The sequence below is a fragment of the Rhea pennata genome, chromosome 1 (genome assembly GCF_028389875.1).
Source record: "Rhea pennata isolate bPtePen1 chromosome 1, bPtePen1.pri, whole genome shotgun sequence".
NCBI classification, from domain to species: domain Eukaryota; kingdom Metazoa; phylum Chordata; class Aves; order Rheiformes; family Rheidae; genus Rhea; species Rhea pennata.
The window spans coordinates 183,458,840-183,482,181 of NC_084663.1; the positions used below are offsets into that span (position 1 = coordinate 183,458,840).

The 23,342-nt window shown below is 36.8% G+C and overlaps 1 protein-coding gene across 4 annotated transcripts in view; it reads left to right on the top strand.

The window, feature by feature from the left end:
• The window catches only part of AKAP11 (A-kinase anchoring protein 11), a 42,193-nt gene extending 22,967 nt beyond the window's left edge, over positions 1-19,226 (top strand). Inside the window, exons 8-12 of one of the 4 annotated variants that reach the window (XM_062566972.1) lie at positions 1,991-2,146; positions 6,838-6,951; positions 7,727-7,773; positions 9,582-9,742; positions 14,843-19,226. In XM_062566972.1, the coding sequence (XP_062422956.1) occupies positions 1,991-2,146; positions 6,838-6,951; positions 7,727-7,773; positions 9,582-9,742; positions 14,843-14,995 (631 nt within the window). In that variant the 3' untranslated portion in view covers positions 14,996-19,226. Of the gene's footprint in view, positions 1-1,990; positions 2,147-6,837; positions 6,952-7,726; positions 7,774-9,581; positions 9,743-14,842 lie in introns of those variants that run through there. The other 3 variants (XM_062566973.1, XM_062566975.1, XM_062566976.1) reach the window with 3 other exon arrangements.
• Positions 19,227-23,342: the final 4,116 nt, after the last annotated feature.

The following is a 23,342-nucleotide window of genomic DNA, read 5'->3' on the forward strand; positions in this document are numbered from 1 at the left end:
CACTTTAACTTAAAAAAGTAGTAATATATTAGAACAGAAGCTTACTCTTAGACTTGAGTATCTTGGCTAATATACTGTTTCTTTTAATATACCTCTAAATAAGAAATATGTGCCACAGTAACTTTGGGAAAACATTACTTTTTTTTTTTTTTTTTTTTTTTTTTTTTTTTTTTTTTAAAATCAGAATGACTTAATCTCTTCTTGAGGTCTAAGAATAATTTTTATCTTGTTGATCTTTCTAATTTATAGTGGTTACTTTCTGAATGGTTTTGCAAGGGAATTCCTCACAATGGCCAAGGATTTGTTTTCCTGATTTCTAGAGTGACATCAAGATGAATAATAAAACTTTTTAATGTCTTTTTAGTGACTAAAGGCCACAGTGGGACTGAAACCAATTTTTTTACAATGTGATATGGAATGTGTAATACTTCCTGCTTGTAGTGTTTTGTGAATTGAAGTTTTTGTTATGTATATATGAGTTATTTTTACAAAACAATTTATACCAGTAAGCTCTGTTTTAACTTCTGCAGCCTTTCAATGAAAGCCTTTAACTAAAAAATCAAGCAGCACATAAATGCTAATAAGTTGTATACTATGGCTGTTTTAGTAACATGGTTGAGCCCTTAATTGGAGTGTGATCAAAAAAATCATTTTATGTCATGTGATGGTGTTTTTCTAATATCAACAATATCAGAGGTGACACTTTGTTTTTGAATCACTGCTTTAAAATGTTATCTGAAACGTCTAGTTAGAATATGGTAGAGCATCTAAAAAGCAAGGTTTGAAGGATGCTGTTTATTTTTCTGTGATAAGGAGGGGATAATAAAGTTTTAACATGACATCTAGTTTATAAGTGCTTCTTATTGGTATCTAAAGTGTGGTATAAAATGTGTATGCTTCTTGAGAGCTGCCTTGCTTATGTGCAAAGAAAAAAAAATTACTGCTAGCACTGGTATAACTGTGAATAAAAATGGAAAAAAACTTTCGTATTGCCCAATGAGATTAAACAGTACTTATTCTAAGCTATATCATTGCCTGCGAAAATGCACGCCTACCAGAGCGAAGTGTTATCTGTGATGTGCTTAAGACTGGCTTTTTAAATGGTGGATGTAACAATCTTGAAATGATTACTCTCTACAGCAGTAGTAGGATAATAGCTTTTCTTGAACTTTCTAGCATTGATCTATATATAGTTAACCAGAGTTTGACTGTAAAAGTTAGTGCATATAGGTATGTTTTTAGATTGAACTCTAAAAGAAGTTTGTAACATTTTAATTGAAAAGGTATAAAATTGGATCTTTTGAAGGGTCTTCTAAAGACCATCTGTTATTCAGCATACTTGCTTGACTGTGTTTTGGGAGAAAAAACAAAATTCTTCCCTCAGGGACAAATTCTGTATGCTGCCTCTATTGGTGCCCTTCTTGAAACAAGAAGATAATTTTTTATCTACAGAAAGATCTTCCTTAATTTTCAAAAATGGAAAAGTTATAGCATTTTAAACACCAGTGTCCTCTTAAGAAATTTTTCTACAATAGCAAGCCACTAGTAGCTAGCTGGTTGTAATGAAGGCAGGGAGAAGATACAGCTAAATTGTCCTATGGTGAACAAGCTCAGAAATGCTAATTCTTCGCACTCAAAGTGTGACTTGATCCATCTGTAAGAGTAAAATGCCTTACTATGCTTTATACAAGTAATTTTCCAAACGAGAGTGCTATTTGTACAATTGCCTCCTCCTGATGAATGAGTTTCAAATGGCAATCCTGGCTCGAAGCAGGGTATGTGCATATGTTACAAAATTTTTTCAAATTTGAAATTCATTAGGTTTTTCCATTTCTTAGTTTGAAAGCAGAGTACAAATTAATGTATACTCCCCTTTTTTTGCCTGGAATTTAGTACCTTTGAAATGGTATTAAATTACTTTACAAGTTCTAGCACAGATCAGCCTGAGATAACAGCTCAAGTGATGTTTTCATCTTAAACCTCTGTTTAGCTCTACTGGAAGAGAAGGATTTCATTCTGTTGAATCTATTGTTAGCCAGCAGATGAGTCTGAGTATTGGTGATGATAGCACTGGCAGTTGGTCCAATCTAAGTTTTGAAGATGAACATCCTGATGAAAGCAGCAGTTTTCTTCACCTCAGTGACAGGTAACTATAAGTATTTTAGCATAGTTAAACAATTATCTTGCTGTCTGCTGATATCAAATGATTTTCTCTTGGGAAATGGGGAGTGAACAACTTTTCAGGAAACAATGGCTTTTTTGTTAGAATTAGCTCTAATGTGTATGAATCTGTTTTCTTACAAAACTTTTGTTCATGAATGTTAGTACTATACACAGCATTAATATGTAGAGTTTGCATTTTCATTGGTATCAGGAAATGGTATCAAGTAACACTGTATATTGTAATTTCAGCACTAGCAAAAATACAGGCATTTTAAAAGCAACTGTCATGTATAAAATACAACTTGAAAGTAGTGCATCTTACTCATGCTCTGAAATATTAAAACCTAAGAATATATTTTCTGTAAACTCATTTGTTCTGAAAATAAAAAATGTGAATTTAATTTCTCAGGAGCTTAGATGATAAGGTTTTTTTTGGGGGGGGGACAGGGGGTTGAATTTATAAGCTATTCTAACTGATGTTGATGGAGTATTTATGTACTACTAATCAGAGCTTATAGATGTATTGGAACTTAGTCCATTCAGGATAGTAACTTTTTTTTCTATAGAGCGCCTTGCTATACCTCCACTTGGCTGCTTGATAATAAAAAATTTGCAGTAGCTATGCCTGTTGCCAGTGAAAATTAGAGGGAGAATTTTTGACCCTAGGTTCTGTATACAGGAGATTTGAAAAATAAATAGACTTAAACTTGGATGAAGTGTGTATCACTTTCTATGTAAGTTCAGTGTTTGTTTTTTTGCATACTAGTTAGTACTTCCAACATTATTCAGTTGTTAAAGAAAACACAGAAGTAATCTTTACTTATATAATGTACAAATAAATTAGTACTAAAGTGAAAATACTCATTTTAAATTCTGTAGTATCTTCACTTTTATTTAACTGAAAGTAGTTTAATCAAACCAATATTATACTTTATCACTGATACAACTAAATAATTTTGTAAGAGACTACTTTACCTTAAATTTATTTTAATAAAACATCTGTTGAGGGAGTGAAAACAAATCAGACTTACGTGATTAAAGCCAGAGTGTAAGGAAAAAGAATCATATTGGCAGTTAAAGTAGTGAATAAAATACAGATTAGTTGATGCTAATAAGAAAATATATATATGTATTTATATATATTTATATATATAAAAATATAATTTTTGAACCTGTTGTACTAATGTCTTTGTGTATCATCCCAAATCCCACTTTAAAGAAAATTTCAAGAAAATCAATTGCTTCTAGAGGAGGAATGATCCAAACTGGCATTAACTCACATTTATGTGAATAGCCAGGTGCCAGCAGAAGAAACTGGCATACACAGATTTGCCAGCTGGCTTTACAAAACTTACGTGGACTGATAGCAGCACATGTATTTCCCTTGTCACTGATGTTTAGCAGGTGATTGCCAAAAGACAGGGAAAAAGAGCACAGGGGAAAAAAGCCTGTAACAAAATAAGCTTTGGTAGCAACACTGCATGGAGCAGTGTTAGCTTGTTATGGCAATCTCTTTAAGAAATGTAAGAATTGCGTAGCGGTGATGAAGGTATACTGTTTTTACCTGCTCTTAACATAAGCAGAAATAATTAAACAGGGAAATGGCTTTCAGCAGTAATAGAGGGGGCATTTATCATGCAGCTACAGCAGTTGAAATCCTCTGGGTCCCCTCACCCTATATTAAGGCTATCTGTTTAAAAACTACTGCACAGTTTAAATATAAACTATGTCATTTTGGAACATCTGAATGTACTATCAAGTAGTTCTTGGTATCCAGAATTTTATTTGCATCAATGGAAATTTATGTAAGTCTAGTCTGACTGTTGATTGCTTTTATTTATAAATAAATACTCATTTTGTTTTGAAACAAGTTTTTTTGGGGGGGATTGGGTGCAGGGTAAGGGGGAGAGTCTCCCCACCAACCAATGAGTATTTTTCAGGCTTTATGCAGTATTCAGTACATGCTGGTGCATGAAACTTCCCTTGCTTACACTTGGAAAATCATCTTCGTAATGATAAATGTAGAGATACTATTAATGGTAGCTTAAATTGTGCAACACAGGGTCAGAATCCCTATAAAAGAAAATTGATACAGGCTGCAGCAGTCAGGTTCGTTTTACCTTACCTTACTTTCTTATTTTACTTTATTTTCTCATGGGGAAAAAAAAGAAAAAAAAAAAAAGACATGTAGTAGCTATATTGACATTGTATGTGCTCTATTAGTCTGTTAGCTTATGGATTGAGAGGAGATACGTTTAATGAGGATCAGTATGAAAATTGTACTTCATAGAGGATTAAACTAACAATAAACAAGAGAGCAAGACAACTTGAGGAGAATTATCAAGAGTGTGATTGCTTTAGTTTCTTGTGCTGAATGGAAATAGGAACTTGGTAAAGTTAGTCATTTAGGGGAGTATTCAGTGTCTACTTTACACATGATGTTAGCTGCTTAAATTTAGAAATCTAACAGTCTTCAGCTTCCTCTACAGTTATTACACAGGTTTAGGCTTCTCCAGAGGATTAATCAGAACATCTGATTTAGATTATAATTCAGATCAGAGGCCTGCCTTTTGCCTTTTACTGTGTGTACCTAAGGCAAAATCTCAAAGCGTATGACCTGAGTGCTAGTTCAAATACCTTTGGCACAGTTTTGAGACTTGGTTAGGCTCACTTGATAGGCTGAAAGCTTTTATTTCTAGTAGTCTTATTTCCAGTTTATTTATGTTGAAGAGCAGCACGAAGCATCATAGAGGCATTACAGTGCCTTTTTCTGGCACTTTTGTTGCTTGTTCTGTGGCTGCAAGACTTTTTCAAGAGTATGCGGTGTTTTACAGAGAAGTTAAATTCATGTTACAAAACTTCCTTAAGCATTGCTATACATTGTAATCACATGGTTAAATATCTGATTATATGAGACTAAATTTAACCTTTGTAAAATAAATTAACCTCTAATCTGAACAGTAATATGTATGTAGGAGGTCATTATCTGAAATTATAAACACTTTTTCCTTTAATTTCAGAATTAGGGCAGCTTTTAATTGCATTTATGTTATGCATCCAAAATTTTCAATCAAAGACTATCTATGAGTACAAAGCATTGATATTAACAGGCTATGTTAAAATACATGTTCTGTATATGTAATTAAGAACAAATTTATGTTAATACTTCACGTATACTGTGATAGTCTTGTGCAATAGGTTGAGAAATGTTTTCAAGATTAGATTTGCTTTTTCTGTGCAAATCTAACAGGCAACTATAAATAATCTTGGTAAAAGTAAGTAACTACCGTTAGCATTTTTTTAATCATACATTTTAATAGGTTTGCTGCAGTTCTAGAGCCAAGCTGGCTGCTTTGGGTGCTTCTCTTTAATTTTCTTTTTGAGTAATGAGAGAGCAATATGACTGTTCTTGCACATTTTGTCTAAATAACCAACAATAACAATGCGCTGAATAAAGCGTTTGCAACTTCTTTTTTTTTTTTTCTTTTTTTCTTTAAGAGTATATTCACATTGCAAGTTTACTAACCTGCTGTTGTTGTGTTAAAATTAGGATCCAGACAGGCAAACGGGAAGCAAAGCATACTGATGCTGTTGTTTGCTGCCTCTCAAAAAGAGGTTGGTTGTCTGGCTCTTGAAGTCCTCCTTTGCACTATTAGTGATTTCAAATTCTACTATTTGTCTTGAGATTGGAACAAGTAGAAAAGAGCTTTAGCATTCAAACACAACATTTAGCTGAACAGACAACTAAAAGCATCTTCCTGCGGCAGCTGTTCTCTGGAGCTGCTTCATGGCTTGTCATACCATTCATGAACAATTTAACCTTCTCTAAGAATTCTGGTTCTGTTCTCTTGACATCGTATTCTTGGAAGGTTCTGCTGGCATGCTCTAGGGGTGGTAATAAATCAGGGAACAGCAGTTTTAACCATGCGAGCAACTCAGACTTGTATATAAGTGCAGGCCCCACATTCTGTGTAAATTTTAATGCTTAGAATGTACCAGTGTAAGGACATGTTCAAGTTTTCAGCTCTTTGCATTGACTTGAATATAGTTGTGGAATAAATGCAGTATGTTTGTGAGCTGTGAGCAAGTTATCTTTTTAGTCTTGTTTTCACTGATTTATAGAAATAGTTTTTAAAAAGCTTTTAGAAGAATATTCAGATATTTAAGAACTATTTTTTTAAAAGTTTTGGATGTGTTTTTTTTTCCTCCTTCCCCTAAGTTTTTTGTATTCATCAGGCTGCTGTGGATCACTGCTTGGTTTTTGGAATGAGGAAGAGAAGGATTTTCTTTGTGTAGTTGTCTTCACAATATATAATTTCATGATCTCTTGGCTAGTCTTTAAGCAAATATTGTGTTTGTAATCCATATTCCTATGAGTAATTCTGTTGAAACTGTTGAGCCTATATAAGTAAAAAGCTGTGTGCTTAGGTCTGAGGACAGAATTTTTCTTAGCACTGATCTAGAAAATGAATGAGTGCAAATAAATACCTGTATACAGAACTTACCAGTTTTGCATTATTGTGCAAATTGCTGCTCTGAATAGCACTGACAATCATGTTTGTACTCGGTACAGCAAACCTGTTTAGGAAGTTTTAATGCTGTAGCATTAAATATCTTGACAAAACAACTCTGAGGAAAACGAAGGTTCTAGTTCGAGCTATTGTTCTTTTCTAGTTCAGCTGTGTTCTCTTCTTCTCCTGGCAGTAATGGTAACAGCAGTAGCTGGAGCAGTCTTGGTTTAGAAGGGGATATGTATGAGGAGAATTTATCCTTTCCAACATCAGACAGGTTGGTTGAGTCCAGAAATATAAACCAGATGGATTCCTCATAATTAATGCATGAAATCACTTTTTTGAAGACAAGAATACAGTGCATTTTTATGCTGATACATTATCACACTCTTCTCATTTAATCACAATATGATTTTTTTCATTAATTAATCCATACTGATTGGATAAATTCTGCTGTGCTAAACTGATGTTCTGCAGTCTGCTTGCGAAATGAGGGGTCCCTTTCATGCATGTTTTTGCTTGTGATTTTACAAGTCTTTAGATTTACTTTTTCATGCAAACTAGAGACTGCATCCTATGGGATTTCTGTTTTTATTTTCCTTTAGCTTGTAGAAACTTCCAAAATTGCTTGATAATTGATTCTGTGTAGCACTTGTGGCATACAGCTTTGAATAACCTATAGCCGTTCATAACTGTGACCTAAGACTGTTCTTTTCACATGTAAAGCAAAACTAAACTGTCCTCCTTAATTAAAAACAAAGGCTTTGTCTTATTTTAAAATGTCTTCATATTATAATATCTTTCTTCTTAACGCTCTTCTATTTCTCTCCTCGCCTTTCTTCCCCGAAGAGCAAATATTGTAAACTTAGTGACAAGTTCACTTATAACATGAAATAGTGTGAGAAGCAAAGCTTCTTTTCATGGTCATTCCTTAATTCTGTTAGGATCTTCATGCCCTTTACTGATTGACCTTCCTTACAGTCTTAGGATTGATTACACTTACTGTGCATATAGCGGATTGTGTTAAAATTTTTGTTTCACTTTTAAAATAGTGATGGAACGGAAGATAAAGATGAAGACTCCAAGGATGCGGTAGAAGGTAGTATTAGTTCCAACGTAGGTGGTTGTTCTTGACTTGTGCATTCTACATTATTGTTCTTGATTTTTAGTCTGCAAAACAAGGTGGCAACTGTATTATCTGTTATAATTCATGTCAGTCAAGAGTTGGAAGATATTCATATATTAGTACTCTATGAACACTTCTTAATACTTTGATATTTATAGCCTATTGGAAATGCTTGTCACTGTGGTGCTCAGCTAACACAATGTTCTTAAGGTAATGAACGCTGACCTGCTTGTTGAAAGTATAAATTTGTATGTGTGGAAAAATCTCTCTAGAAAATGCTTAATATGAGCTACAGCAACGTAACTGCATGACTATTCTCAAGACACTAAAGATGATGTTATAATTAGCCATATTAGCTTTGGTAAGAGCAGTCATGAGAAACAAATGAGACAACTTGGGTTCGATATGTTTGTGATACTCTGTTTCTTTTCAGTGAAGTATAAAATAGGTTTTATCTAGAAGCTTTTGAACGCCTGCTGGTTTTAAAGGGAACTCCATGCAGGTTCCAGCCTAAGGCAACAACCTTTGGCAGCTCGCTCTCAAACGAGGACAGGCTGAATAGGTAGTGCCTTGTTTATGTCTCAGCCTCTCAGCATGAGTTTGGTTTAAAGATGAGCTGATGTTAGAACAATTTGTAACATAGCTGTTTTTTGTGTTGGATGTATTCTGAAGATGAAATAATCAGAGTTTCAGTAAACCTCCTTTACCTAATTAGAGAGGAAATTAAGTCTTTTTGCACATCTTCAGTTTTGATGTAGGCAAAAAGATGCATTTTTAACTTCTAGAAGAGCGTGGAATTTGAACCACACTTAACTTTTGTAATCCAGTCTCACTGACCATTAGGAATTTGTGAGGGTATAGGGAAATTAACTAAATTACTGAATACCTTTTTTTTTTCATAGTAAAAATAACTATAATAAACATGATTTCTGCTCTGTAGACTTCATCTAGGTTTTCAGTATAATGTTGCTTTCTGTTGGTGGTTGTTGACTTGAAACATTTCTAGGATTTTTTGAATGCACCTAAATTGTTTGACTAAAATGGTGCTTGAATTTATTTCTCTACACAAATAAAGTGTCTCCTGGAGTGCAACAAACAGACTGCTTCATACTGTGTTGTGGATTTCTTGCAAAATACTTCTAGTGAAATTATAACAGTTTAACTGTTCACCATCTCACTATTCATTTGAAAAGATCATTTCAGATTACTTTTGTCATAGGACCATTTAAATTGCATTATGAGTAGAAAACCTTTGTATATGGTGCTGTACATTTGGAAGATCTGGTTATGTCAGTAGCTTGTTTGATTTACTCTCAGGTAGCTGTATGTTGTTCAGTAAATAGTTTGAGACAAAGTCTTGTTATTCCCAAATGCATAACTATTTTGTAAAAATGAAAAATGTATCATGTTTTTTGAGTGATTATATAGATATATTGCCACAATGTTTTCTATCCAGTAAGTGTCACTAATTTTTATAATTGGTTTATTCTTCTATAATGTATTAGATTTTTTTTCTGGAAAAATACTGTCTTCCACCAAAAGTCCTGAATCTTACATTAAAGTTTGGATGCTTTTTAATCTTCAGATATGTTTACATTTGGTTGCAAATGGGATAAACCCTTCTAGCACAAAAGAACAGAATGTTTCAGACCTAGATGTTTTTTGCCCTTCAATATATTCTAAAATGAAATATTTAAGATAAAATAGTCTAATAGTGATGCATAACCATTCTTTTAAGACAGTTTGGACCTGTAAATTTGATATTTTATTTTTAATGTTAGGTATGGAGCAAATAAGAAAGACATTAGCAATAGTGAATATTGATCTGGAACCGAATATAGTGGATCCCCAGCTCAGAGCAGTACTCCAGTGGCTGGCAGCTTCTGAAACAGAGGTGTCTGACCTTCATTTTCGTAACACTGCTACGAAGGAATTTGTCTTTGTAAGTACTTGGGATTTAGGGGGTGGGGAGAAGAGGATTTGCTATTGTAATTGTGTCTTAATTGTGACTTGCTCGGATACATCAGCTCTTTCTACTATGTTTGCTGCACACTGATAAAGAAAAATTTGCTGTTGAGGAAAACAATTATTTACATCCTGAGAAGTCAGAGTGGAATAAGCCTGTTGGTCTGTGCATGTACTGTAAATAAGTGTTAATTAAAATATACTGTTAACTCAGTTTTAATATCTTGTTTCACAACTTGTTTTCTTTGGCTTATTCCAAAAAAGACACAATGTTCTTGTTTAGTGAAAAAATGAATTTCTTTGAAGCAATGTTCACTCAGTGTTTCCTTTAATTGTCTATAAATTGAATCTTATCATTTCTGAACTTGTTCATGCAAGTGAATTTTTGATATTCTGATGTTCTGTCTCTTTTTTTTTTCTAGCAAATATACATTTTCTTAGCAGAATAAATTTTAGCTTCTAATTAAATTTTGATTAAGTATGTTTTTATTCTGCAAGCAATTTCAACCAAAACTATTAAGACAGCTCAAAAAACTATTTCATTTTTAGGAGTGTTTATTTTGGTTTTGTAGATTGAATTTAATATATGATGAAAGAGAAAGTGGAGCTTAAAAGAAGTTAAAGAATTTTCAGCAATTTGTGTCACTTCAGGAAGAGCCAAAATTTTGTCATACAAACTGACTTGGAGATATTTCTATCACAAATACGGGATAGAAAATTTTTGTTCCTGTAAAATTGTAGAATTCATTCCTTTATGTGACTACACACCAAGCTGCACATAATAATCTGGCATTTATTACATTTGACGTCTTCTGAATCTTCTAACTTTATGACTTTTGCAAGCAGGATTCCAGTTTTTGGTAAGCCTGTGAAATAGGATTTTATACTTAGCTACTAAAAGACTAGTATAACAGATATGTGGACATTGTCTCTAAGTATGAGATTGCTAAGGATTATAGTTTATCAGATACTGTATTGTGATGTGTTAACAAATGAAGAAGGGTAAAAAAAAGACTTAATGTGATGTGATTAGTATGTATTTTATAACAAATATCTTGACAAACAATTTGAGGTGTGTATTAGTATCTAAGAAAGCAAAAGCTTGCTTTTAGTTCAGAAAAATAGTTTTGAGACTTCAACTAGGTGCTTTTCAAAGCTTGAATCATTATTCTAGGAGCAATAGGGAAGTAGAGGTCAGTATTATTAAATAGAAAATTTAGTGAAGTGAATGTGTGCACCTAAGGTACTTAGTTACTGTAGACTTGTGTTAATGGAGTGTGAAAGCTATCTCTGGAGGTCAGTTCGGAGCTTACCTGGGCTGAATTGTCTTAAAAGTGCCTTCTGCCTTTTTGGCTGTAGAGAGGCCAGAAAATAATGCTAGTTTTGGATTTCCTTTGTGCAACTGTATATATTCAAACATAAGAGTAGGAAGTCTTGCATTCTTATTTAAAGTAGCCCAGAAAAGTGGGAAATATAGAGGCATGTTGGGATATGTCCCTCTGTTTTTCTTTTCTGGAGTTTGGTATGCATTTGACTTAGAATTATTTCAGAAATGTGTCTGTGATACATTGTTATTTATGGTGGACTTCATGCCTTCATAAACTAAAGAGAATTTGTTGAGAATACTGTTTTTTGTTCTATTTCTGATTTTATTTGGAGTTACTGGGTTTAATCCTTCTATTCAAACAGAGAAGTAACATGTAAGAGTCTAAAATAAGGAAGGAAATGCTTCACTTTTTATTTTCTTATATGCCTGACCAAGAGGTCTCTGAAGTCCGTTTCCATTCTTTTGATATGAATGAGTCTTCCTTAGCAACCATGCTCATTCTCCTTGTGAGTCTGGTTTTGTCTTCATCTGTAGATCTGTCCACTTTGCACTTGCTCTATGTGAATTGCAGTGTTGCAAACATTCAGGTAAAATAGTGTTAGGACTCATACATGTTAGTAGTAAACTTCCTTGTGACTAGTATCTAATCTTGTAGTATATATAACATGTTGGACGAAAAATAGATGGCAGGTGCCCCCCCCCCCCCCCAATTCTTCTGCCAGGTCTGACCTCAATAGATTTCAAAATTCGGATGCTACTGTTTGAGTTAATGCCTAAAGATGTTTAGAACGGATGCTGTTAGCTACCTGTGTATCTGAAATTGTTTCCAGCTACCCTAATAAGAGCACTTGGGAGAACAGAAGTGTCTGGTGTGCAATCACTCTTAAAAATTGTAATATTTTTCTACCTGACACTTTGACTTCAGTCAAAAATTGGTACTTAGTTGACAGCTAAAGATAAAACATAAGACCTTCAGGCAGGCAATAGTCACACAGTCCAGAAAATCTTAAAGAAAGAAGTTGATCCTCTTGGGTATGTGTGTACATGTACATATCTTGCTCCCTTTTGGAGGCAAGGAAGGATTACCTGTTTTTATTGTTTTCATTCTATTTGATTTCCCGTCAGAATGTGTAATACATATTTGTGTCCTTGTTCACTTTGTGGAATTTATGCCTAAAAATTTCCGAACACCAGAACTTTACCTGTCATGTTACTCTGACTCCACATCTTTCACCATTTCTTGGGATTCGAAGCTATGTACACAAGCTTTGGAACACTATTTGTGTTTGAATGACCTCGTGTAGGAAAGTTAGGACATGCATAGGTACCACTTTTTTTGAAGTAAAACTGTAAAAACAATTTGTCAGATGTAAAATTGAAAGAATGAGGACTTTCTGAAAGGATTTTTGGAACTTTATAAGGAGATTATTTTGAAAATACAGTTCTTTCAGGGCTGTAATGAGATACTGAGTAGTACAAGCTAAGTCTTGCAGCTAGTCCCAGACTGAGCCCAGTGAACTCTGGCCAAACTGAGATTCTAGAATTAGGAACAGTCATTTTCAGTTCTTTAAGGAGTAAAGACAGGCACCTCCAGAGGGCGCTGCAGCCTAACAGAAAGTTTAATTGACCTTACAGATGCTGATCTCTCTCTCTAACTAAAGGATTTTTTTAGATCATCTCATAGGTGCTTTGATAAGGTTCCTAAGCAATGTGGGGAATGAGTCAGCTTTAGATCACATTAAAAACAAGAATTTTCACTGTAAGCAGATAGAAGGTTCCAGAGGAGAAGAAAAGCTTATGCTAGCTCATCACAGTATCATAATGAGCCGCTAATATGATGATCCTGTATAAAAGACAAAAGTACTTCTAGTGTATATCAGGCAATTGCTGAAACTCAGTATGAAGTTTTACTCAGGTATTCAGCTTCTTTCTGCCTTGCTGAGCATAACATGAATCCTAATGTATGAAGGGAAATACACTGAGGATCTAAAACAAGAGGCTCATAGATTAAAATAGATGGTTCTTGACTCCTTCACAAAGCCTGGCAGCTTGGATATGCAAGTGCCTGGATTAAAATAAATAAATATAAATGTATAGGTATACATAGATAACTAAACATGATCGGATTTAAAATTGTTTATTTTAGAAATTCTGGTTTGTTTTGAGTGAACTTCAATGTTTCACTTGTCTTGAGAGTAGGAAACAGATCAGTCAGAAAAGGAAATAGACTGATCCTTGAACTCTAAATTAAAAGCAAGATTAGTGAAACTAGGTCTGTGGATCTTATCATGATGGTGTTATCTTCTAATACGATTTGTAAAAATAGATAAAAACTGTACTGTATTTGAATAAATGAGTCTTTGGACATTAGCCTAACTTCTGTCATAAGACTCATTGCCATTTTCTTGAACTAAACCAACAATCACCCTTTACAAAATAGCCACATTGTAGACAATGAAACTTTTGTTTCCTGTGGTATATTTTAGATTTCACAGATATTTCACAGAAACAATTTCAGATTTCAGTTGTCTTTGGAATATGCTTATGTAGAATATGTGTGGTTTTTACACTGAAAAGATGTTTCGATATTCAGGATATATTGTGTATAAGATTAGATGACTGGGTTTTTTGCTTGTTCAAGTATGTTCTGTAAGAAGTTAATTGCTATTTATACATATTTTCTAGGAGCAGCTTTTGTCCAACTAAAAATACAGACTAAAATATTTGCTGTCTGTGCCATTCTTAACTGTTTCTTCATCTACATTATTGTAGTCTGAACATTGCCTATGTGAAGAAGCAGAGTGAAATTGTCGTCTTCGTTTTTATAATTTCATATCTCATTCTGACAGGTTTAATAGAAGAATCCTTATGAGATATTTATTTGGTAGATGTGGGATCTATTTTACTGAACTTTCCTTGAGATTTTTTTAACTTAATACAGGATATCATGATGAAGACTATAAAAAGCAATAAAATTCTACAGTTCCAAAAATAAGTAGAGTAAATGTTGTGTAAATTCTCTATCAAATGCAGCATTGACAGTTATTCAGAAAGCTGCCTCAAATAATTTTTTTTTCTTTTAAACCAAGAGAGTTATCACTCTTGGGCAAAATGGCAAATTCACTAGTCTTAGGGTAGGCTTTCGTCTGTATGTAGCTGATCCTGACACGTAGTCAAGGAAAGTTTCTTACATGGACCCCTGTGGGAAAAATTGTTTTCAGCTACATTGACCTCTGCTTCCAAGTGGTAGTTTAACTTAATCCTCACCTTTTCCTCTCCCCTAAGACGCTATAATTTCCTAACTCTGAAGACACTGTTTCCTTTGAGGGTAGCATCTGTGCCACCCAAACCACACTATATGTTGTGAAAGCAAAATCCACATCCTTTTATTAAGACTGAATTTTGTCTTTTTATATGTGCATTATTGGGATGGGAGCGGTAGCGAATGTCTTAATCTTGTGTTCAGAATTTCCTGTTTTCTGCAGTCTTGATGAACCACAGCCCTCATACCTGTGGCACCACATCATTTGAAAATGTCGCTCCCTCCAGAAGAAATTTCTGTGAAAACTGCCCTAAAGAGAAGTGCTTGATCCTTGAGGAAGTTTTTGTTTTTATAGCTGTGGGATTAATGATTAACTCCTTGCAGTTGTTCTCTTATGAGCTAATGTTTCAAGAATAACTTCTAAAACTCCTAATTAGGATGTGCTAGTGTAAATATTTTGTTTTGTTTTTCCCCCATTTCTCCTTTAGCTTTCCAGAAGACTACGAGAAAGAGATTGGAAAGTAGGAGATCTCTTGCAAGCAGTGCTGAAGTACTGCGAAATAATAGAGAAGGCATCTGATGGAGAACAAGTCCTAAATAAGTCCAAAGACTTGGTTGGTTGGCTTCTGGAAAATGTCTGAAAAATCCAAAGATGCAACATTCTTTGCTTCATTCTCCTTTCAAAAGAAGATAAGAAGATTGCAGATATGTAATATAAAATTTAACTGATGAATGTTCTAGTAATTGTCAGTATTTAAAAGACTTTGAGGTGAAAGTCAAAAATAGCTGTCCTGTGCTTTGTGATACTGTGTACATGATGTGTTTATCCAGTCCGTAATCGGTGTTGTCCACCCACACATAACTTGTATTTACTACTGTGTTCAGGCCATTGAAATAGTTTATGAAAATATATTTGTCTGTGCTAGTAGTTCGGAGGTGACAGTGTGATATTCAGGATTTCCTCAATGCCAAGGTAGCTCTCTTTCCTGTTTTGAAGTGAGCTAAATTCACAGTGGGACTAAGAATACTGATGAGGAGAGCTCTAGAAAATCTTGCTGCAGACCCTAAAGAAATTACTGCTCTTTGTCAGGTGTTACATGCCTATGGGCAGCATTGGCAGGAGGAAAGCTGTTACAGTGCCCAAGGAGCCTCTTAATACTAGCTTCATAGTTGCCTTTGTCAAGCTTAACTTTATGTGCAATTCTGCACTAAAATCATTGAGGTTCACCTATATGTTCTCTTCTGTTGACTACTGTAGAGGGATAACTATTGGCAGCAGGGCAGAGTGGGTAGCTGAAGATAACTTCCTAAATCTTGCTTCAGCAAGGTTTGCTAAACCTTGCCTATCAAGTTTAAATCGCTTTTTTTTTTCTTACTAAAGCTTTTTGTTTGTAAGTACTTCTGTGACATTAATTGTGTGTCTGAAGAATTTGTATGTTTTTTTTCACACACTGATAGATTAAAAGTAGCAAACAGCTTTTTCTTCCTATGAGAATATTGGCTATCTTTTGACTAGTCTGCTTATTTTTCTTTGCCTCCATATATAATTTTTCTTCACTGAAGAGATAACTTTGTTACTTTGAGCACTTCAGAGTTAGTGAAGAGAAAAAGTTAATTAAGACATCAAGGGGAAAATTGCTGTAAATTGATTTTTCATTTTTCTTTACTACCTTTGCTATTTTCTTTAAGGCACTTTTAATCGAGTTGTTTTAGCAGTCTGATCTAAGTTTTGTACCAGTGTATGCTGGTGTACAGTGTACCACTGTACCAGTGCTGCTGACCTGCATTTCCATTAGAGTGGGACATATTTTGTGGTTTGAAAGTGCTTTGGGATTTTTTTTATATGTCCTTTGAGAGAAAAAGGCACTTGCTGGTACTTAGTGTTGCCACTTCATGCAAGTTTTCATATCACTTGCAAGAGAATCATGTAGTCTCATTTATTTTGGATGAACAAAAGAATTTTAATAGCTCTTTCAAAGAAAAATATACTGTTGATAGGTGTGCAAGTCTCCTGGCTTGGGATCAGACCCTGAAAAATGGAGTCCATAAATCTCTTTATGAATTTTTGTAGAATATATACAATTCTGATCCTCCCCACCCAGCCCCAAAATTACTATGAGACATCACACTGGTGAACTCAATCGCACTCTCCTTGTGCAATGTCTTTGTTTCAGGAAGACATCCCACTGATCATTAAGGGTATTTCTTTAGGGACCCGGTATGTTTTAGTCCTTCGTTTGTGATCTGGATTTGAAAGGGAGTGCTGTCTTGGACCTCTCAAAGTTTATCTTTCAAACTGAATTGATTTTTTTTAAAGTATGTATGTGCACATGTCCACACGTATACATTTGTATAAGATCTCATTTACATGGACATAACCTAAATCTTTAACATAGAATTCTATATTATGTTCATAGTTCATTACTTCACCTTTATGTATCATTTCCCTGATTGAAAGACCTGCATGTGGCATGGGACAAGTCAGAATGAAAAACATCACAAGTTATTTTGCCTCGTTGTAGGCAATATGATGTTTTAAGCACCAGGAATTAGTTATCTTTAGAGCCTCTGGGCAGGGGCAGCAGGGGGATTCTCTTAATTTCTGTATTTGGAAGATGGAGCTAGTAACAAATTTTGAAGAGTTTTACAAAAGCTGTCTTGTTTTTTCTGTTTGTTTATCTTCCACACTCTATTCTCTTTTCCTTCTAAAGGATGTAGACTTTGAGAATGTTGAATTTCAACTTTTGTTTCAGATAAAAATTTGAAACCATTTTCTGCTTGTAACATCTTCTGTTTAACAGAGCAATGATGTACTTGCAGACGTAAATTTAAAGTTTAAATGACAAGAACATAAAATGCTAAGAACATGCCTCAAGGCTAAACTTTGCTCTGGTGTTTGATTGCTTACATTTCCACCAAAATGAAATTTCAGGAAATGAAGATACAGTGGAATTACTATAATGTTTCTATACACGTCCAAAAATGAGAGAGAGAAATTCTCTCTTTGCACATTATAAATGTGCAAAATTATCTATAAATAGGTTTTAAGAAATCAGAAAGGTTTTCACTGATATATTCGATATGTTAGATTTTATAAAGTTGGTTTGCTTTTTTCCTCCCTCTTCTGGAGGAAAGCAGAACACTGCAATTCCCAAAGCTTACAATGATATAAACACTTAAATAGAAAATGGTTATGGTGAATTTTTTTTTTTTTAAGAAAAGGAATGTTGTTTTCAGACTGGATAAAATACATCATGCAACTCTATTGGTGTTATATTAAGGAAGAATTTTGATTTATTAGCTTCTGAGGAATGTAGCAGAATTCCCAAATTTACTGGAGAAAGAAGTGTTGTAAAACTTTGATCTTTACTTTCAAAAACTAGCTTCCTACACAAATTGTTTTACATTTGTGTTCTTTAGGCTTTGCCTTTTTCTTCTGTTAGATACGAAAATGGGAAAAACATTAAACCAGTTTGGCACACTTGTTACTAGAATTTAATAATTGCAATAGTTTGTGGGAAGCATTATACTGATTAAATCTAATTATTGTCTGTTATTAGTAAGAAAGTTATTTTTTGCTGGACTGAATTTTGAGTTACACCATTACTGAGTTTATTTAAAACTCCTGGACACAAATACAGAAGTGTAGATGAACTGTAAAAACAAAGGGCCAATTTTCAGCCTGTTGAAATCAGGCAAATCTGCTTTATAAACAAACATAATAAAATAGAATTTGTCTCATCTTGCATTTTTTTATATATGGGAAACCTGACTTGGAAATATAATTTCCAGTTTGAGAAAAATATTTATTATTCGAGAAAAACAACCTTTTCTGAAATACTTCATATATGCATTTGTTATTCTGTATGATGGAAGTGTTTTGATATGCTTTGTAAGGTGCTGTAGAAAAAGCACTTTGAAAATAGTCCCTCTGTATATCAACACTAAAAGTGACCATAACATCTTTGAAGCACTGAGAAAGGGGTACATGAATAATACAAAAATGTGCATAAAGCCTTAACGTTATAAGAACAGAAACATATGCTAAAATTAAGGACTATCTGCTGTCTCAAAATGAGGATGTGAAAAAGCTACGGCCACGTACTTAAATGTAATTTTCATAGTAACTTTGTTCTTGAGATTAAAAAGATTGTGTAAATTAAGAAGAAAACACACACACACACATTCCGAGACTAATTAGGTCTCCCAAAGGTAGTAAATGTTACATTTTCTAATGTAACTTTGTATGGGACCTTTTCTATAAATAGATGCACGTTGTTGGAGATGGGAACACAGTACATAGTAAACACTGTCACCAGCTCAAAAAGAAATAGTTTTACACAGGTGATCTGCAAAGAAAAATACAAGTTTCAGGAATGATCTTCTTTTTAGTGTAAGAATTCTAGCTTTTCAGCAAGAGCCACTACTGTCAAGCTTTTACTGTACTTGAGCTCTGAAGAGGGAAGTACAGAGCCCAGCCACTGTAGTCACTTTATTTTGTACTGTCTTTGTACATTCCTATTGTATAGCTGGAGTTGTAGTTTTAGAGGGCCTTTGTTCTGTTGTAATGTCTGAATAATATTTAACACTAACATTTATTATAATTTGCTGGAACTTCTGCTTATTTGTGCAGTGTTACAGTAATTCACAGCCCAGTCGGTGACGCAATTGTATACCAAAAGCAGTTTGAAGAACTGTAAATGTTTATGTAATTGTACTCAATGAATATGAAGGTCTTGTACTGTATAATGGTGATAAGTGTTGCCATTTTAGTAATTTAACAGTATATTCAGTTTTCAGATTATGAACCCCAGGTTGCACTAAATTTGTCCTTGTTTTAGCAGTGGCTTAAATAAAACACATTTCACTGGCTTCAAGAGAACTGTCATTTCTTGTAAATTCTTAGAATATTTTTCTTTTCAGCTCTAGCAACTAAGATTGGCCTTCGTCAGTGACTGTGTGAAGGAACTTGAAGAATCGTATAGTAAATAGTGCTAATGCATCAGCAGTTGGCATACTTTTTACAGGGTTAAATTAGCATCTGGGAACGACGTTAGAACACTTTTACTGTCTTTAAGTTGGAAGGTAGAACTAGCGTTATGGTCATGTGAAGTAAAGAATTTGTGGATTCTGTAAGGAGAGATTAGGCAAGAGATCTATTACAACAACTCAGTCTAAGATAATAATAACTCGTCTGCATAAATCTCTCTTATACTTAATGACTGGACATGATGTGTCTTGCCTGAAAGCCAGGTCAGGGAGACTGGCTTAGTTCCCCCAGCTATTGCCATTTCCATGTGGAGTGAGGTTAGTCGTCAGCACGTGGTATACTGTTTGGGATATCAGCATAAAAGCCAGCTTTGGAGTCTTCTGGATAAATACAAAATGATACTGCTAATAGAAATATTGTGAAATATTGTGTTGTATGAAACACAAAGTTTCACAAGCTTATTTAAAATCCTGAGGTGGTTTGGTGTCTTGTACATTCAGGAACCTAGGCTTACCAGGCAACAAATTGTCAAGTACCACAACATCTTTGATCAACATTACAATTGTGTACAGTTTCTAAGATTTTAGGTTAAACTGTTATTGCAAATATAATTCAAAACACAGATACAACTGTGCTGCAGACTAATAATTTCAGCAGGGTTTCATTTCAAGAATTAGGATTTTTTTTGTTAAAAGTTATTTTTAAACCAGTAGCTGTACCAAATTCTCTGGCTATGCCGTTGGTGTTGGCAACAGGGTTTTGGATTCTATGACCATGGAACATTGTTTGAAGACGGACAGCTGGTGGGGAGAGGGGATTCACCTCACCAAGCGGGGCACATTTGCATTTGCAAACAGGCTAGCCAGCCTAGTAAAGAGGGCTTTAAACTAGGTGGTGGTGGGGGTATCATAGAGGCAGGGTAGACAACAAATCACAAGTTGGGTTGGAGGACCTCCAACGGGTGCATGCAGCTGGGGATGTGGGTTTGGGACATGGCTATGGGCAACCCCCGTACACCCTTCCTGGGAAACCTGCAGGCATGACCACCCCTTTGAAATGCCTGTACACCAATGCACGCAGCATGGGGAACAAACAGGAGGAGCTGGAGATCTGTGTGCGATCGCAGGGCCGTGATCTCATTGCAATCATGGAGACATGGTGGGATAGCTCACATGACTGGAACGCTGCCATGGATGGCTATGTGATTTTTAGGAGAGACAGGCGAGGAAGGCGAAGTGGTGGAGTTGCTCTTTATGTGACAGAGCAACTGGAATGCATCGAGCTCTGCCTAGGGGTGGAGGAGGAGGAGGCAGTTGAGAGCTTACGGGTAAAGATCAAAGGGCAGGCTAGCATGGGGGACACTGTTGTGGGTGTCTAGTACAGGCCACCTGACCAGGAAGAGGAAGTTGATGAGGCCTTCTATAGACAGCTGGAGGCAGCCTCGGGATCACAGGCCCCGGTTGTCATGGGGGACTCCAACCACCCTGACATCTGCTGGAGGGACTACACAGCAAGGCACAAGCAGTCCAGGAGGCTCCTGCAATGCATTGATGATGACTTCTTGTCGCAAATGGTGGCGGAGCCTATGAGGAAGGGTGTCCTGCTGGACCTTGTCCTTACCAACAGAGAGGGACTGCTTAAAGATGTGAAGGTTGGGGGCAGCCTTGGCTGCAGTGACCACGAGATGGTGGAGTTCAGGATCCGGCAGGAAAGAAGTAAGGCAACAAGCAGGGCTGCATCCCTGGACTTCAGGAGAGCGGGCTTTGGGCTCCTCAGAGACCTAATTGGAGGAATCCCATGGGTTAAGGCCCTAGAAGGAAGGGGGGTCCAGGAGAGCTGGCTAGTATTCAAACATCACTTCCTCCAAGCTCAAGAGTGGTACATCCCTATGAGTAACAAGCGCAGCAAAAGGGGCAGGAGACCTGCATGGGTGAGCAAGGAGCTCTTGGCCAAATTCAGACAGAATAAGAAAGTACCCAGAATGTGGAAGAGGGGACAGGCTACTTGGGAGAATTATAGGAATGCAGTCAGAGCACGTAGAGATGCTGCGAGGAAGACTAAGGCCCAGCTGGAACTGAGTCTGGCAAGGGATGTCAAGGACAACAGGAAGGGCTTCTGCAAATACATCAGCAGCAAGAGGAGGACTCGGGAAAATGTGGGCCCGCTACTGAATGGGGCGGGTGCCGTGGTGACAAGGGCTACAGAGAAGGCAGAATTGCTGAATGCCTTCTTTGCTTCAGTCTTCACTGCTAAAGGCAGCCCTCAGGAATCCTGCAACCTGGATGTGATGGAGAAAGTAAGTCCAGAGAAGGGAAGACTTTCCTTTGGTTGAGGAGGAAAGGATTAGAGACCTTCTGGGCAGGCTAGACATCCACAAATCCATGGGCCTGGATGGGATGCACCCAGGGGTACGGAGGGAGCTTGCGGATGTTGTTGCCAGACCGCTCTCCATCATCTTGGAAAGGTCCTGGAGACCTGGAGAGGTGCCTGAGGACCGGAAGAAAGCCAATGTCACTCCAGTCTTCAAGAAGGGCAATAAGGAGGACCCAGGCAACTCTAGGCCAGTCAGCCTCAACTTCATCCCTGGAAAGGTGATGGAACAGCTCATTCTGGATGCCATCCCCAGGCATATGGAGGAAAAGAAGGTGATCAGGAGTAGCCAGCATGGATTCACCAAGGGGAAATCCTGCTTAACCAATCTGATAGCCTTCTAGGATGGAATGACTGGCTGGGTAGATGAGGGGAGAGCAGGGGACGTTGTCTGCCTTGGCTTCAGCAAGGCTTTTGACACTGTCTCTCATAACATCCTCCTAGAGAAGCTCAGGAAGTGTGGGTTAGACAAGTGGACAGTGAGGTGGATTGAGAAGTGGCTGAAAGGCAGAGCTCAGAGGGTTGTCGTCAGTGGTGTGGAGTCCACTTGGAGGCCTGTGGCTAGTGGCATCCCCCAGGGCTCAGGACTGGGTCCCATCCTGTTCAACTTCTTCATCAGTGATCTGGATGAGGGAACAGAGTGCCTCCTCAGCAATTCTGTGGATGATCCCAAGCTGGGAGGAGTGGCTGACACACAGAGAGCTGTGCTGCCATTCAGAGAGACCTGGACAGGCTGGAGAGTTGGGCAGAGAGGAATCTCCTGAGGTTCAACAAGGGCAAGTGCAGAGTCCTGCACCTAGGGACGAAAAACCGTAGGCACCAGTACAAGCTGGGGGCTGACCTTCTGGAGAACAGCCAAGAAGCTGCCAAGAAGGACCTGGGAGTGCTGGTGGATGACAGGTTGACCATGAGCCAGCAATGTGCCCTTGTGGCCAAGAAAGCCAATGGTCTCCTGGCGTGCATTAGGAAGAGTGTTGCCATCAGGTCGAGGGAGGTGATCCTGCACCTCTACTCAGCCCTGGGGAGGCCTCATCTCGAGTACTGTGTCCAGTTCTGGGCTACCCAGCACAAGAGAGACATGGAGCTACTGGAGAGAGTCCAGCGTAGGGCTACAAAGATGATCAGAGGGCTGGAGCACCTGCCCTGTGAGGAACGGCTGCGAGAGCTGGGCCTCTTCAGCCTGGGGAAGAGAAGACTGAGGGGGGATCTGATCAACGTGTACAAGTACCTGAAGGGAGGGTGTCAAGGGGACGGGGACAAACTCTTTTCAGTTGTCCCATGTGAACAGGACAAGAGGCAATGGGCAGAAATTGAAGCACAGGCAGTTCCACCTGAGCGTGAGGGGGAATTTCTTCCCTGTGAGAGTGACGGAGCACTGGCACAGGTTGCCCAGAGAGGTTGTGGAGTCTCCTTCTCTGGAGATCTTCAAGGCCTGCCTGGATGCAACCCTGTCTAACATGCTCTAGGTGACCCTGCTGAGCAGGGAGGTTGGCCTAGATGATCTCCAGAGGTCCCTTCCAACCTTACTGATTCTATGATTCTGTGATTCTTCATGAATCTTTATTTTTGTATTATCTGCTTAATGGAGGTTGTTATTCTATGTATTTGTCAAAAAGGACCATTCTTTT